Below are 17258 nucleotides of genomic sequence, written 5' to 3' on the forward strand. Positions count from 1 at the left end.
CACTGGAAACTACAGGGCACTCTGAATTAATAGGCGTGTTATGCATTTGTTCCTTGGCCTTACGCCTGGGTCTGATAGTTTATGTATCCTTAGAGACGTGAAGGGAACACTGTTTTGGGAAATTGAAACCTTAGTTCAGAGGCGGTGCATCAGGGTAGTTGACAGTAAGAAGCTCTGGAGTCAGAAGGCCTTGGTTCCAATCCCGGGGAAGTTACTCAGAGCCTCAGTTGCTATATGGGGAAAGAAGGGGTGGGGTAGTGTGGAGTAATGATGCTAATAGTATTTGTATGAGTTTACTGTGACTGCTGTAACAAATCACCACACACTCAGTGGCTTAAAACAACAGAAACTTACTCTCCTACAGTTTTGGAGGTCAGAAGTCTGAAATGAGTCTTCCAGGCTAAAATCAAGGTGTTGGCACGCTTGGATCTTTCTAGAGGCTCCTGGAAAGAATCTGTTCTTTTTTTTTTTTTTTTGAGACAGAGTCTCCTTCTATTGCCCTGGGTAGAGTGCAGTGGCATCATTGTAGCTCACTGCAGCCTCAAACTCCTGCCTCAGCCTCCTGAGTAGTTGGGACTACCATGACGCCTGGCTAATTTTTCTATTTTTAGTAGAGATGGGGTCTTGCTCTTGCTCAGGCTGGTGTCAAGCTCCTGACCTCAAGCAATGCTCCCACCTCGGCCTCCCAGAGTGCTAGGATTACAGGTGTGAGCCACCTCGCCTGGCCAAGAATCTGTTCTTTCTCTTCTAGTTTCTAGAGGTTGCTGGCATTTTTTGGCTTGTGACTGTGTCACTCCCATCTCTGTTTCCATCAACACATTGCTTTCCCCTCCTGTAGTCAAATCCCCCTCTTCCTCCATCTTGTGAGGACATTTGTGCTTATTTTGAGCCACCCAAATAATCCATGATAATCTCCCCATCTCAAGGTCCATAACCTTAATCACATCTGCAAAGTCCGTTTTGCCACATGAGGTAACATGCACAGGTTCTGAGGATTAAGAAATAGACTTATTTCGGTAGATATTTAGCCTACCATAGTCCCTACCTTGTGAGGTTGTCAGGATTGAATGAGATAATGTAGGTCAAACTCTTAGCTAAGTGAGGGGTATATGGCAAACACTTGGTAAGTGGTAGTGGCTATAGAATTCCAGAGACTCAAAATAGAATTTAAGTTGTTGACATTCATCATTATTCTGCTTGGATTTCTCATTCCTTGTTAGTAATTGAGGAGTTCAATTGAGTGGGTGTCCTTTTGCCTACAGGACTCTACTGCTCAGGACTCAACTCCAAAGCCACAGCTGAGGCTGTGAATTTTAAGAAATATTTGGTCAAAGTGGGAAAAAGAATTTTATTTAGTGTTTAAATCACATTTGAGTGCCTTCTAAGAGCTGGCTTTTTTTTTTTTTTTTTTGGCAAATAAAGGATGAATATAACCCAGCCCGGAGTTTGCCTTTGGCATAGTGGCCCAGCTAGAACCTGGACAGCATTGTAGCAGAGCTTGGGACCCTGGGGAGGGGCCACTCAGATTCCAGATGTGAAACCAGTCACTGGAGGTCACCTGTGAGCTCAGTCTTGGAAGGATAAGTATAAGGTTTAGGGTTTTTGGTTTTTCTTGGTGGGGGAGGTATAAGGAAAGGAGAGGAAACATAGCAAAGGGAACAGCCTTGGTATCCAGAGAGAATGAGGAGGGGGTTGATTATAGCTGGGCAGGGACAAGGAGGGAAGGGAGGCATGGCTTTGGGAGATAGGACCCTCCAGGACAAACTGGTGGAGGTTTTCCTAAGAAGTAAGTTCAGTTGTTTATTTGTTTATCTGGTTTTGAGTTTTTTTTGTTTTGTTTTACTGTTTAAAATTTTTAGCTATAAAAATTAATAGTTACAGGAAATTTGGAAATCTAATGGAAGAATGCAATGAAAATGAGTATTACCCATAATCCTGTCACCCAGGGATGAGCAGTGCTAATAGTCTCGCTATATTCTTTAATTCTTTTCTGTATATGTTAAATCATGTCACTCTTCTGCTTAAAATCATCTAATGGTTTCTTATCACATTTGGGCTAAATGCACGTTCCTTGCCATGACCTTACAAGGACCCCCTGGTCTGACTCCTGCCCAGCTGTCTCCATCCCCTGCTGCCCCTGCTTCATTCTGGCATCACTGACTAGCTTGCTATCTTTTGGGTACCCCAAGCTTATCACTATCCCAGGCCTTTGCATTTGCCCTTTTTTCTGCCTGGAGGGGCTGGCCATGATTCATCACATGCTGACTCCTTGTCACTGGGTCTCAGCTCAGATGCTCCCTCCTGGATGGTGTCTTCTCAGGAGGTTTTCTCTGACCACTCAGTGTAAAGCAGCCACTTGCTGTCACTCTGTTGTGTGACTGTAGGGGATTTTCTCCATCTTAAATTCTTGCCCATGTGTTTGCTGCTTTATTGCTGGCCTCCCAACCCCTGATAGGATAGAAATGCAAAAGAGCAGCTACAAGACCTTGTTTGCTTGTGGATGGCTTTGTTTTCGGGCTTAGGACAGTACCTAGCATTAGTGGATGGTTAATTTGTAAGTTTACCAGATTTGTAAATAGATGAAGGAATTTCATAGTGTTAAAACATGTCATTTTGTAAACTGTTTTCTTCTTTCTGTGACAACATGCATTTTCCCATGTCCTTAAATATTCTTCTGTGGTTTCATTTTTACTAAGTAATGGTTTTTTGTGTAGCTGTAACATGATTTACTTAACAAGTCTCCTAGTTTGGGCACTGAATTTGTTCTGTTAATTTCCATTCGATCCCTGTGAACTCTGGTGCCCTGTAGCAAGGTCGGTTTTGCCAGCCTGTGTGCTAGGATGCTGCAGCAAACAAATGAATCAGAATTGCCTCCTTGACCAAATAAGCAAATAAACCCGATGTGCTGATTGGGATACAAGAAGCCTGGGAATGAGCTCTGGGTTTTTTGTTTGTTTGTTTGTTTTGTTTTTTTGAGACGGAGTGCCATGGCATCACCCTAGCCCATAGCAACCTCCAAACTCCTAGGCTCAAGCAATCCTTCTGTAGCTGGGACTACAGACATGTGCCACCACACCCAGCTCATTTTTCTGTTTTCAGTAGAGACAGGATCTCACTCTTGCTCAGGCTGGTCTCGAACTCCTGACCTCAGGAGGTAATCCTCCTGCCTCGGGCTCCCAGAGTGCTAGGATTACAGGTGTGAGCCACCATGCCCGGCTGAGCTCTGGTTAAAGCAGAAAACTTCAGAGGGAAAATGCTTTACATGTGGATTAAGATAGATGAGAAATCTAATGCCAGATTGAGATGGAGAAGGGTATTTGTTAACTTCTGATTGTTGCTTTAAGTTTCAAAATTTAGTAGAAGTCAACCTATCATCACATGGTATAATGTATAGTTAAAACTTTATAAACAGTGCTGAATTCTAAAATATGAGATAGAAATTATTGTTAACGTAACTTGCAGGTTACAGCCTGCCAGAAGAGATTAGCAGTGTGCTTTGGTAAACTTATCTCAATGCATATTCACACAGGTAAGCATCTCTCTACCATATTTAACTTTAGTGAGTCTGTAGCCCTAGGAACTTTAGTGAGTCTATTAGCCTGATTTGGCTAAATACTAAAATTTGTGTATGGCACCAGGTGTTAGGCTGGGGGCCCAGGTGTTGGTAGGAGGTGCGAAGGGCCTGAGAATCTGCTCCACTCACTAAGAACCAAGCCCTGCAGTGTTTAGCCCTCTTCCAGCTGCAGGCATTGTTTCCAGAAAGCCATTATTAACCCCCCAGGCTGGGCCAGCTGCTTCCTGGGGCTCCCCTGAACTTCAGAGGTTTCTCTGTCATAGCATCCACCACCAGGATTGTATAGTCATTGTCTGCCTGCTAGTCCATGAGTGACTCAAGGACAGGGACCTTGTTCATCTTTATTCCTAGGGCTAAGCACCGTAAGTGTTTGCTGGATGGACGGAAGGCAGGACAAATGGCTTCATGTGACGACACATTGATTCCACAAATGCTTGAGTGATTCCTCTGTGCCGTGTGCTTTGCTAGCCCTTTACCCACACTCAGAGGTTACAGCCTAGAGAGGGAGATAAATATTAATCAAGTAGTCATATAATTACACGTTGTGGTAACAGCTGCAAGAAAACAGCATCTGGTGTTGGAGAGAATGACAGAAGCCTTGCTATAGGTGAGATGGGCAAGAGAAGGTCTCTGTGAGGGTGCGTATTTAAGATGAGATCTAAAGGATTTATTTAAACCTATAGAAGGGTTCAAAGAATAATCTAATGAACATGCATATATACTCCACTTAGATGGAACAGTTGATGACATTTTGCCATATTCACTTTATTGTGCCCTATTTTTAAAAAATTGAGGCATTTGAAAGTAAGTTGCAGACATCATCACATTTTAGTTTTAAATTCTTCAGCATCCAGCTCTTAAGTGTAAAAACATTCTCCCACATTGGCCGGGCGCAGTGGCTCGTGCCTGTAATCCTAGCACTCTGGGAGGCCGAGGCAGGTGGATCGTTTGAGTTCAGGAGTTTGAGACCAGCCTGAGCAAGAGCAAGACCCCGTCTCTACTAAAAAATAGAAAGAAATTAGCCAGACAACTAAAAATATATAGAAAAGATTAGCTGGGTATGGTGGTGCATGCCTGTAGTCCCAGCTACCAGGGAGGCTGAGGCAGGAGGATCACTTGAGCCCAGGAGTTTGAGGTTGCTGTGAGCTAGGCATGATGCCATGGCACTCTAGCCCGGGCAACAGAGTGAGACTCTTTCTCAAAAAAAAAAAAAAAAAAAAAAAAGACATTCTCCCACATAGCCGTGAAACTGTTACCACACCCAAAAGAATTATCAGTAATTCCACAGTAGCATCTGATACCCAGAGCATGTTCTAATTGCCTCATTTGTAGCAAACTGTTCTTTTTGAACTGGGATCCAATCAGATTTGTGTATTGCCCTCGTGATATGTTCCTTTATTCTCTTGATATAAAACAGTTCTTCCTTTTTCTTTTCTTTTTTAAAAATTTTTTTGGAGTATTTTAATTTTGAAATTATCCTTAGACCTAAAAATATCCTCCGCCATTGAAAGTGTTTCTGTGTGAAAGTGTATGTTACATTTACCAGATAGTGGTATCAATTAATATCTGTGATGAAGGCATCTAATTGTATAAATATATGTGGGTATCTTTTTTTTTAAATTCTTGTTCTAAATGTAGATTTTGTATAAATTTAGTAATTTTTAAATATCATGTTTAATATTTATGAACTTTACTACATAGTGCATTAAAATAGAAAACTGATACTTATTGAGGACTATGTAACAGGTAGGTCACATAATTTAATTATAGCCACTTCATATAATTCCAGACTCAAGTATTTTGTTATTTCTTTAAAATCTCAAGCCAGGAAGAGAAAGACCCAGAATTTAATCCATAGTCACATTTTTTCACTCTATTAACTCTATAGTTTTAATTTTGTTAGCAAATATAAAGTATAATTTAGTGATTGATTTACAGAAAACATTGATGTTACTCACTAACAAATCCCTCCTTGCTGAAATGTTATTTGGGCCTCTAAGACAAGTCAGCAACATTGATTTGGTGGAAGTATGTGCCTGTTGCAGATTGAGTAAACAATGGCTTTAAAAAAAAAACACTAAAAAGCAACATTTTAAGAGCTGAACTTACAAACCTTAGTTCTTCATTTTTCTTATGACATTTACCTTTTTAAAAAAAATTTTAAGTGACCATGGAGTCAAAGATTTATTTGATGCCTTGAGGAGATCAGTAAGATGGTAAAAGTGATTCCAAGAGCATTTAAGGAACTAAGGGTGTGTGTGTGTGTGTGTGTGTGTGTGTGTGTGTGTGTGTGTGTGTGTGTGTATATAGATACCAAAAAGAATTAGAGTATAGATTCAACAAACTGGTGGTGACAATAAAACAATCTTTGGGGTTATCTTTTCTATTGGGCATAAATTTACAAGTTAATATGTAACTTCACAGTATCTGGGCTTTCATTGAGTAATAAATAGCATAGTATGGTCTCCTAGAGAATTACATAATCTTTAGGCAGACATGTTAAAAATGTTCAGGTATGAATTGAAAAGACATTCCCCCTTCTGCTTCTGCCTTATTTCCAAATTGCAGGTAATTTTTCTTAACGAGGCCTTGCCTAATCCTTCCAGCCAGAAATCAACCTCTCCCCCTTTTATTCTACCATTACTTTTTAAAAACATCTTAACTGAGAGGTATAATTAATATACCATAAAATTCACTCATTGTGTTTAGTTATTTTAATAAATTTATACAGTTCTACAACTATCACTGTAATCTAGTTTTAAAATATTTTCATCACCCAAAGTTTTAGGATATTTCTCATCACCTGAAAAATTTCCCTCATGCCCATTTGCAGTTGATCCTCACTCCCACCTCCAGGAAAACGTGAATTTGCTTTCTTTATAGAGATTTGCCTTTTTCAGAAATTTCACATTAATGGAATCATGTAAATTATCTCTTGTGTGGCATCTTTCACTTAGCATAACATTTTTGAGGTTCATCCATGTAGTAGTAGTAGTAGCATGTATCAGTAGTTTGTTTCTTTGCATTGCTGTTTGTGGTGTTTGTTCATTCCTTAGTTGGTGGACATTTGGATTGTTTTCAGTTTCTGGTCATTATGAATAATGCTGCTATGAATATTTACATGCAAGTCTTTTTGTGGACGAGTTTCTCTTGGGTGGGTTCCTAGGTATGTGGTAGGTGTACGTTAGATTGTATAAGAAACTGCCAAATTCTTTTCCAAAACAGCTGCACCATTTTATGTTCCTACTAAGGATTTATGAGAATTCTAGTGTCTACACATCCTTTCTACCACTTGTCCTTGTCTTTTTTATTTTATCCTGGTGGGTGTCAGGCTTCTGAGTGAAGAAATTTCTGCTGGCAGTTTGATAATTCTAAATTCCAAAATATCAGCTGGAGGGAAGCCTCCCACTCATAGCCCTGGGGACTTGTGCGAGGCTCCATCGTGGAAGGAGTGCCTTGTGTTGCCTCAGACTGAGTTTGTTCAGCCCTAGGAGTTTGGACCCATGGGCTGACCAGAAATAATTCCGACCCTACACAGACTTTGAAGACTTTTTTTTTTTTAAATTGGGGTATAATTTACAAACAGTGGAATGCTCTGATCTGAAGGGTACTGTTCAGTGAGTTTAGATGAATGCATATCAAGATACCATTTCTGTAACCCCCAAAAATGTCTTATGCCCCTTTCCAGTCAGTCCCGCCCAAAAGCAACCACTAGTCAGATTTCTATCAGTATGTATTTCTTGTGTGTTCCCTGATGTTTTATTTTATTTATTTATTTATTTATTTATTTATTTTTAGCTTTTTTTTTATTTCAGCTCATCATGGGGGTACATAACATAAGTTCAGGTCATATACATTGTCCACGTCCCGCCCATCCCCCTGAGTCAGAGTCCCAAGCGTGTCCATTCTCCAGACAGTGCGCCTGGCACTCATCATGTAGTCATACCTCCATTCCCCCCCCCCACCTCCCCGAGTCCCTGATGTTTTAAACTAATCTTACTGTAAAAAATATATGGACAGTAGAGCATAAAAAAAGTAAAAATTGCTTGTCATCACCCCACTACCCAGAGGTTACATTGTTAATATTTTTGTATAATCACTTTTGGTAATATATTTCTCAGTTTTTTTGGTAGTCTTACAACAGAGAACTGAACATTTTCCAGCTCATTATCTGTGTGCTGTGGGTGCAGCATGACTTGCTTCGTGCTGAGCATTGAGACTGGCCAGGGGACGCCCCGGAGCTCAGTTTCCCCTGGAGAGAGCGTGAGGGTGGGCCGGGGATCCAGATCCGCACGCACTTCCCGTCGCCCCGCGGGAGGGTCCCGGCCAGCCAGGCCTGACGCGCCGAGACCGAGAGCGCGGATCGGCGGCGCTGCATCTGCGCGCTACTGTGTGGCCTGCCGCCCCGCCCGCCGCCGGGGTCTGCGGTGCGCGTCAGCCGGCGGTCCGCCGAGGAGGGAGGGAGGGAGGCCGGCCCTCCGCTCGCTGGGGCATGGAGCCGCCGGCCGCGCGCCTCTGAGGCCCCGGGTTCATGGTGAGTTGGGCCATAGGGTGTGGGGGGCGGGCCGGCGCCTCTGCGGTGCGCCCCGGCCTGCCCCGTCCGGGGGCCTGCCCAGCCTGGTGGCTGGCCCTGGGGTCCTGTGCGGGTGCGTGTGCAAACATCACACGGATCTGCCTTCTCGAGCTGAAAATGAAGCTCGCTTAGGTACGCTGGTGATGCGCTTTTCTCCTCCCTAGCATTCTTTGTGTCTGTGTTTCCACCTAATTTTTTTGCAGGTTTCACATTTAATGGGTACGGTGAGAGACTGTAAGAGCATGTCCTTGGAGTCCTCATTCTTATCACCCAAAATGCAACTGCATCCTGTTTTCAGAGCCAGGTCAGTCCAGGCCAGGCTACCTCCTCTGAGGCCAGAATGGCATTGCCTGTGATCTGAGGAAGGCTTTGTGTGAAGAGACTGCATGCACCCTGTGTGCTCCAGGGCTGAATGAAGTGCTCAGATTGCCACAGCAAGCAGGCATGTTAAAATCCAGTTCAGGTTTAATTTCATTCATCAGTGTGCATGTTAACTTTTGTGTTCTTGATGCTTTGTAAGGAATATAACAATTACAGAAGGTTTCCTGAGAGTTGCTTCCCCAAATGCCAAGATTCCCAGTAACTTAGAGGATGCTTTCTGGGAGAATCCTGCATGTTAGTTAGATAAAAGAATACAGGTAGGAGGAGCCCCTCAGGTGTTATCAGGGGCTTTACTTATTGTGTGGTTAAGCCTCAGTGATCACCAGGAACTGTCTCATGGAAGGCAGGGCATTTGTAAGACCTGAATGGGCCACTTTTTCCTGCTCAAAATGGCAAAGCAGAACAACTCCCAGATTCTAAAACAACACCCCACTCTCGCAATCAATTGCTGTTACAAATGGCAAAGTATGAAACCAGCTGAAGATTCCAGGCACTTCAGTCTCATTTAGTCTTTTCCACAACTCTATTAATTAAGTACCGTTGTTAGAGTGAAATATTTTGAAAAGTAATTTCATGGTAGTATGTTGACAGTCATACTCCTTGTCATTTTCTGGGCACCTGCTGTGTCTGTGCATCTTATGATTATCAGTTCCCATTTAACCTTCACATTTAGCAGATGAGGAAGTCTTGAGGGGTGGAGTAGGTGCTTAGGGTCATATTGCTGGGGGTCATGGTTTAGACCCAGGCCTGATGTTGTCCCCAAGGTTTTCCCCCTTGCAGGGTGCCTGGGTCCTCAGCCTGTGCAAATGTGGTGGCTGTGTTGTCACTGATACTAGCTTAAGTCAGTCTTTTAATAACTACTGCTTTAGATCTGCAGTCCCCAACCCTTGGGCCATGGACCAGTGCTGCTCTGTGGCCTGTTAGGAACCCGGGTGCAGGCAAGCAAGCGAAGCTTCATCTGTAATTACAACCGCTCCCCATTGCTTGTATCACTGCCTGAGCTCTGCCTCCTGTCAGAATAGCAGCGGCATTAGATTCTCATAAGAGCTTGAACCCTACTGTAAACTCTGCATGCGAGGGATCTAGGTTCCTTATGAGAATCTAATGCCTGATGATCTGAGGTGGAGCTCAAGTGGTGATGCTAATGCTGGGGAGCAGCTGCAAATACAGATTATCGTTAGCAGAGAGGTTTGACTGCACAATAAATGTAATACACATGAATCATCCTGAAACCAAACCCCCCCCTCCCTCCCCGTCCAGTCCATGCAAAAATTGCCTTCCATGAAACCGGTCCCTGATACCAAAAAGTCTGGGGACTGCTGCTCTAAATGGCCTGCTTGTGTTGGTGGTAGCTTTATTCCAGACTTACCTACTAAACCCACAGGGGTTATTTTAATAGTTGGATCTTGATACTATAGATAGTTGAGTTGGAGACTTGAGCATAGGTTTTGATTGATGACCCTTTCGCCTCCTAGCTAAAATAAATTTCCAGGAAGCCAGGGGCCACCTTCCAGAAAGTAAGGGGGCTTCTCCTGGCCAGGTTATTGGCATCACTGGCTCTCTTTCAAAGTGTTTTTCCAGTTCTGTAAGTGGCATTGATGACCTCTCTTGTCTTTCTGCCAGGAATACTTTCTTTTCATTGTTTGAGAATCATGATTTTTTTTTTTTCCCTCTTAAAACACATGTCTGTAGAGGTAGAGGCAGGCTAGTTTTCTCTCTCTCCCTCTCCTTCTCTCTCTCTCTTTCTCTCTCTCTCTCTCTGTTTTTGAGACAGGTTCTTGCTCTTTCACCCCTGGCTAGAGTGCAGTGGCATCAGCCTAGCTCACTACAACCTCAGATTCCTAGGCTCAAGCAATCCTCCTGCCTAAGCTTCGAGAGTAGCTGTGACTACAGACACATGCCACCACGCATGGCTAATTTTTTCTATTTTTTGGTAGAGATGGAGTCTTGCTCTTGCTCAGGCTGGTCTTGAACTCCTGACTGCAAGCAATCCTCCCACCTCAGCCTACCAGAGTGTTAGGATTACAGGCATGAGCCACTGCACTCGGCCTTTTTTCTGTTTTTAACTGACAAATTTTAAGTCTAATTCAGGAGTCTAGTGCCCTTCTCCTTGCCTTAAGCACTATACTAACATCATACACGTAACATGGACCCTGCCATTGGATGCATCTGCTGGGGTTCCCGCTCCTCACACTTTCTGCTTTCTGGCTCTCCACCAAGTGTGGCCCGTACTGCCTCTCTTGGGGCTTGTTCCACCAGCTCTGGGGAGCTTGTTGTTGAGACCCATCAAATCTAGAGCAGAACAACTCTGACTCAGCATCATTCTCTGTTGTTCATGCTAACCCATGAATAAACCTGCTTTTGGGCGTCTCTTGGCCACTGGTTGTACTGTTAGAATGCCTCTCCCTCATGGCCTCTAGCCCAGGTCTTACCTGTCCTTGTCCACTCAGATAGTCTCCTTTGTGAGATGATTCCGCCTAGCCATAGGCATCTTGCTCTCTGGCCTTCTGCAGCATGTGTGTGTGTACACCACCTCCGGCCCCCTCATTTATTAAGGTCTCACCTGTGTGGAATCCTCTTCCTGCATCTTACTGCCCCTACTGAGTGAACCCTGGTAGGTTGGGGACTAAGGGTCTCCTAAAGTGCCAGGCCCGATGTGGTCCCATTCTGTGTTACCCCTGTTTGCTAAGTCTGTTTTGCTCATGGGCCCCCACATGGAGCTGAGGCCCTGCTCAGGTACCCGGGCTGCCTACTTTTTTCCCCTGAACTTTTGCTGGGTAGGTGCAGCATGTTCTCTTTGCTGCTGCCTCATTGGTATGTCTTGTCTTCTCCAACATGATTCCTTATAAACTACTCAGGGCAAGGAATTTGAAATGGTGTGCTTCTAAGTTACCAGCTTGCACATTTCTTGGAAATGACCTTCTGGGTAGACAGTTTAAGTTGAGACTGCACAGATATGACTAGGTGTAGAACTGACACAAACTGCCTTTGCTATGGGTGCTCTGTGTTTTATTGTTTCATTTTTTTTAAAAAAGTGCTGTCACTACCGATTAAACTGATTTGTTACTAGAACATTGAAGAATCCCATTGTAAATTCTCACTAGGGTTGTCCAGGCTGGGCTCAGCAGCAGTCACTTGAATGGGCGATTTGTTTTACCTGCTAGCCTGTAGGGCTTTTGATGAGCACAGCAAGATGGGCATTGTTACTTGGTTTAAACTAAGAGAATTTAAAACTTGGCCCCATGCAGAGATAGGACTTTGGGAGGATATGTTGGGTTCAGGTGGGAACACAAAAGGGGCTCAGCATTTGGGTGGGCAGCAGCCATTTTCCTTGTATGGTCTCTTTTAACCACCACAGTGGTCTTCACAGTTGCTGCTTATAGCTGAGGAGACAAGGTGACTTGTTTAAGGTCAAAGCCAGGACTTACAACTCAGTCTTTTTGCTCCCAAAGCCTTGGCTCTTGCCATATCAATTGCTGCCCCTAATGTTGATAATTCACAACTCTCAGTGTTCTTTGTCCAGGGTTTTTTTATCCCCTCCCAAGATCTTTGGAGTGAACAGTCTTTCTTTCTTTCTTTTTTTTTTTTATTATTTCAGCATATTATGGGGGTACAAAAGTTTAGGTTACGTATATTGCCCTTGCCTCCCCCCGCCCCAGTCAGAGCTTCAAACGTGTCCATCCCCTACACAGTGCGCATCGCACTCATTATGTATGTATACACCCATCCCCTCCCCCACCCACATCTGCCCAACACCTGATCAATGTTATTCCTAAATGTGCTCTTAGGTGATGATCAGTGAAACCAATTTGATGATGAGTACATGTGGTGCTTATTTTTCCATTCTTGGGATACTTCACTTAGTAGAATGAGTTCCAGCTCTGTCCAGGAAAATACAAGAGGTGCTATATCACCATTGTTTCTTATAGCTGAGTAGTACTCCATGGTATACATATACCACATTTTACTAATCCACTCATGTATTGATGGGCACTTGGGTTGTTTCCACATCTTTGCAATTGTGAATTGTGCTGCTGTAAACATTCGGGTGCAGATGTCTTTTTTATAGAATGTCTTTTGTTCTTTTGGGTAGATGCCCAATAATGGGATTGCTGGATCAAATGGTAGGTCTACTTGTATCTATTTAAGGTATCTCCATATTGCTTTCCACAGAGGTTGTACTAGTTTGCAGTCCCACCAGCAGTGTATGAGTGTTCCTGTCTCTCTGCATCCACGCCAACATTTGTTATTATGGGACTTTTTGATAAAGGCCATTCTCACTGGAATTAAGTGATATCTCATTGTGGTTTTGATTTGCATTTCCCTGATGATTCGAGACGCTGAGCATTTTTTCATATGTTTGTTGGCCATTCTTTTACTGTCTTTTGAAAAAATTTCTGTTCATGTCCTTTGCCCCACTTTTTGATAGGGTTGTTTGGTTTTTTTCTTGCTGTGAACAGTCTTTCTTGCTTCTAAAGTCGGTTTGTCTGGCTTGGACAGTGAACTAATGTTGATACCTCTGGGTAGCCATGAGAGAGGCTAGGTTTGGAGTAGGATCTGTAGCCATTTCCAATGCCGTTCCTATTCTGAAATGTCGTTTAGGGTTTTGAAAAGGCTTTGCCTGAGATTTCAAGTATCGGCAGGCCAGGTTTCTATTATTGTATTATTTTAATCATGCATTGCTCCATGTGATTCAAACGTAAGTATTTGACCCATCATTTCAGTAATCTGTGCACTGAATGTAGTATTACAGGTTTCTGTCATGGTTGAAAGCTCTATGTAGACTGAATGTGAATGATGAAATTACTTCCAATTCATGTCTGCAAGTGGTTTGCGTGAATTCTGTGGTGAAAAATGTGGCTGCAGGACCACAGTGCTCGGCTTCTGATCCAGCTTCTCCACCCGCCTGCTGAGCTGGGCAAGTCACTGACGTTTTGGGGCCTTCACATGCCCATCTGTGACTTGGGAGTGGGGGCAGCTCCTCCCACAGAGGGCTGGTGTGAAGGTTAAACTGAGTTAACTCAGTGTGTGTAGAGCCCTTGAAAAGTGGTGGTAATAGTAAAAACCTCTGCCTGAAGAGATCTGATGTTTTTGCTCATGACTCAAGACATTTGCCTCCTTTTACTCCTACTTTTCATATCTGTGCTGTTTGTAGACTTGGCTGGACTCCTTGGTTGTTATTTGGCACTAGAACATTTTTTTCTGCTATATATAGTTGTTTCAGGTCTAAGGGAGAAAAAAAAAAGGTAATGGTGTATACCAGTAAGGACTGCCGTTACCGAACACTCCCTCTGCACCAAAGGCCTTCACTTCTCCCCATTCCTTGCAGCAGCCCTCTCTGGTTGGTACTATTTCCCATTTTGCAGGTATGGAAATGAGGCTGGGGATGTGAAGTGAGTACTTTGCCTAAGGTCACAGCAGGTGGTTGGTGGATCTGAATTTGTTCCCAGTCCTGTTTAGCTCCAGAGGCCACACCTAACCCATGTGGGACTCAGCGTTTTCCCTGTAAAACTACATGCCTGTTTGCTTGAGTTACCTTTGTAAAAGAGGTTATGCCTGCTCACAGTGACAGAGTGGAAGGAGTCCTGCAGGCCCGGCACCTTGCTGGCTGTGTGCTTTGGGGCAAGTCATTTCACTTTGAATCTCAGTTATCCTTTCTGTAAAGTGGAATGACACTTGCCAGTTAGATTGCTGTGAAGATGAAGTGAGACAACGGGTAGAGCACACAAAAGCAAATGGAAAATGGCATTCAAATTCTGGGACATCTAAGTTTTGGGCCCAACCTTTTTGGTCTTGGCATACAATTCACTAGACCAGGCATAGCACCTAGTGGGGTATACATTACTAGTTTTTATTAAAATGCAGTGTGCATCAAAATCTTTCTCAACATAGTTTTTGGTAGATTTCCTATCAGATTGAAGATTTTGACATTCAGGTGTTCGACTTGAAGCCTCCTGATGGCTAGTGCCAAGTTAAGTCACGGCTATGTACCTGGCATGGTGTACCCACTCAGATGTTTGAATCCATGAAGGAGTGAATCCATTTTCTTAGTTTTTGGTAAGTGGAAGTAATTTTAAGTCAGAGTAAAGAGTGTTGAGACGTCTAACCTTGTCCAGATATACAGAAACTGCCCCCACCACCCACCCACCTGTTGCTTATTGCTGCGCTCCCTTCTCATAGCCTATGTGTTTTGAGGAAATTATTTTTCTTTCTACTTTTTAGAGGCCTTTCTGGCTGAGAGAGTAGTTACTTGCAAAATAATTTTACCAGTAATACCCCTCTTGACAGCTAGTGTCAATAAAATGCATTTACCAATTAATCACCAACTCATGACAATGCTCTTGTTATCTGGAATGGTTATTGAAATCTTAGGTTAACTCCACATTTGTTTGTCCTATCTTCCCAACTAGATTATCTTCCCTTAAGGGATGGTCCTGAGAACCTCATCTGTAATAGGCAATGAGAAAATTTTAGTTTTTGATTTTGCAGAGAGCTAAGGGTACCCCCCTCCCCACACATTATTTCATAAGCACCAACTTGCTTGGCTCTCCTGAACTCTTCTGGCTGGGTGTTTGGAATGTTTGTCACCAGGTGTGACTAAGCTTTTGTGGTTGTAATCCATGGAATGAATTGGCGACCCAATGTTATGGAGGCTGCTCGTAGATTTCCAGGGCATGGCAAAATTATTTATGTAACAATTTGCAATGATGGCTTCCCAGTGGCCATTATAATAATCAGTTAAAATGTATAGTGTCCACAAGACAAAAAACATGGCTCTTATACAGGAAATAGGAGACCTGAGACAATGTTTATAGGCCCTTATAGAGGGGTTGCTTTGATAATGAGATCTTTTGTAACTTCCCCACCTGCAAGGGAAGTGCCCAGGCATAAAGCAGTGGCTTCAACTTCAGAGCTATAGAAACCCTTTAGTCAGAGTCTTTTCTTTGTGAATAGCAGGAAAGGTTGACTTAAAGGATCTTCATTACCAAAAAACTTTCTTGATTTCAGAAAGACAGTTCATAGTATCATAATTAGCTGGGCCCAAAATCATCCCTGGTTTCCTTGTCCTAGGAATATGAAGACAAAACTGGAAGACCTAGCAAGCCACCCTCTCCAAAGCAGAATGTGAGGAAGAATCTTGATTTTGAGCCACTTTCCACCACTGCGCTCATCCTCGAAGACAGACCAGCGTGAGTCTTAAGAAGAATCCCTATAAGAGTTTGTTTTAGAACTTGCTTTTCATTAGAAAGGAGCTAGGGTCGCAAGAGGGAAGAAAGGTCAGCTGTCATCACTTATTCCGTATATTAATATGTGTTCTGTGATGAAAATAAATGACTAATTTGGAAAATTGTCCTTTAGCATGGAAGTTCTGACCAGGATTTCCTATTCAGATGATTTTTCTTTTTAATTTAGCATTTTAAAATACTTTTCAATGTCCAAGGGCAGAAGATAAAAAAAAAAAAGAAAAGGAAAAAACTTAAGTAGCTGTTATAAATGATAGGTTTGTAACTGCAAGAAACACTGGAAAGTGTACTCTAAAGTGGGTGTTTTGGAGGTGCCTTGATATTGTAGAACAATTTCTGGACTAGCCTGCTGGGTTCTTTGGGATCTGCATTAAGCAGCCTATGGGTGATCTTAGGCAGGTCCCTACCTCTTTCAGGGCCTCTGGTTTCCTGCTATGTGATAAGGAGATGGGGCTTGGAGATCTTAGTGGAGTACAAGGGATTGCTCCATTGTACCAGGTCACGATTTACCTACTTTTAAATGTTGAGTTTCCATAGAACATTGTGTTTGAATAGAAGATCCCCCGTTTAAAAAAGAAAAAGGATGTTATAAAACCTCCTTAATTAATCCCTAAGGTCCCTGCTATCCCTGAAATTTAAAATTGGTGAAATCTAAAGGAGAAATGTTTCCTTTGTTAATTCTTGGTCCTTGAAAATCGTGGGCGTGTGGGGAGAGAAAGCCTGAGGTGGAGGACTGAAGAGTTTTTAGAGAGAGACTACTGGGAAAAGCCTCTGCCCAGTGAAGATCAATCCTTTTAATGATCTGAAACGTGAACAGGAGGGCTTGCCATGTTCCCCTGCAGCAAGTGACAATTTTTCAAAATGTCCCAGGGAACGTGGGTCACATATGAAGGGTACAAGCAGCCAGACACTGCTGCCCTCCCATTAATTCCAGTGCCAGCAAATTCACAAGCACGTTTCTGAAAGAGAGCATGTCATTTTTTTAAAAATGGGATTTGAAGGTACACCCACTTTTTACATGCTTAGAACTATGGTGTACATTTGTATATAAAAAACCAAAACAAATGAACCACATAACTAATGTGAAATTCACACACTTAAAAAAACTAGCCAGGAAATGTATTCGTATATTCATGTAACAAAAGCTATTGGGATACCCTACTGCAAGGATTAACTGTTGACAATTAGTGTATTGCAGTCAAATCAAAATTTGTTTGGAGAATGGGGTGAAAATACAGCAAAAATTGTTTATATTATCTGTATTGCAATTGTGGATAATTGTTATTTTCTTCTTTCTATTAATCATTATAATCCAATTGTTTTACACTAAGTGTGCTTTGCTTTTATAAGAAAATATTTTTAGTTTGTGAAAGAACTGCATAATCTTAAATTTAGGTTTTGTTCTTTGAACTTTACATCTTTTAGTAAATAATACTTCAGGTTTTTTCCTCAAAGGCTTATTTGATGTTTATAATTGTGAAAAACC

General features: G+C 42.6%; 1 protein-coding gene across 4 annotated transcripts in view; it reads left to right on the plus strand.

Moving 5' to 3' along the window:
* TBC1D14 (TBC1 domain family member 14) overlaps positions 1–17258 on the plus strand; it is a 126317-nt gene that overhangs the window by 69460 nt on the left and 39599 nt on the right. For 2 of the 4 annotated variants that reach the window (XM_045529074.1, XM_045529073.1), the window contains exon 4: positions 15600–15718. In XM_045529074.1, coding sequence (XP_045385030.1) covers positions 15600–15718 — 119 coding nt within the window. Of the gene's footprint in view, positions 1–7929; positions 8109–13295; positions 14586–15599; positions 15719–17258 lie in introns of those variants that run through there. The other 2 variants (XM_045529075.1, XM_045529077.1) reach the window with 2 other exon arrangements.

The sequence above is a fragment of the Lemur catta genome, chromosome 17 (genome assembly GCF_020740605.2).
Source record: "Lemur catta isolate mLemCat1 chromosome 17, mLemCat1.pri, whole genome shotgun sequence".
Classification (NCBI taxonomy): domain Eukaryota; kingdom Metazoa; phylum Chordata; class Mammalia; order Primates; family Lemuridae; genus Lemur; species Lemur catta.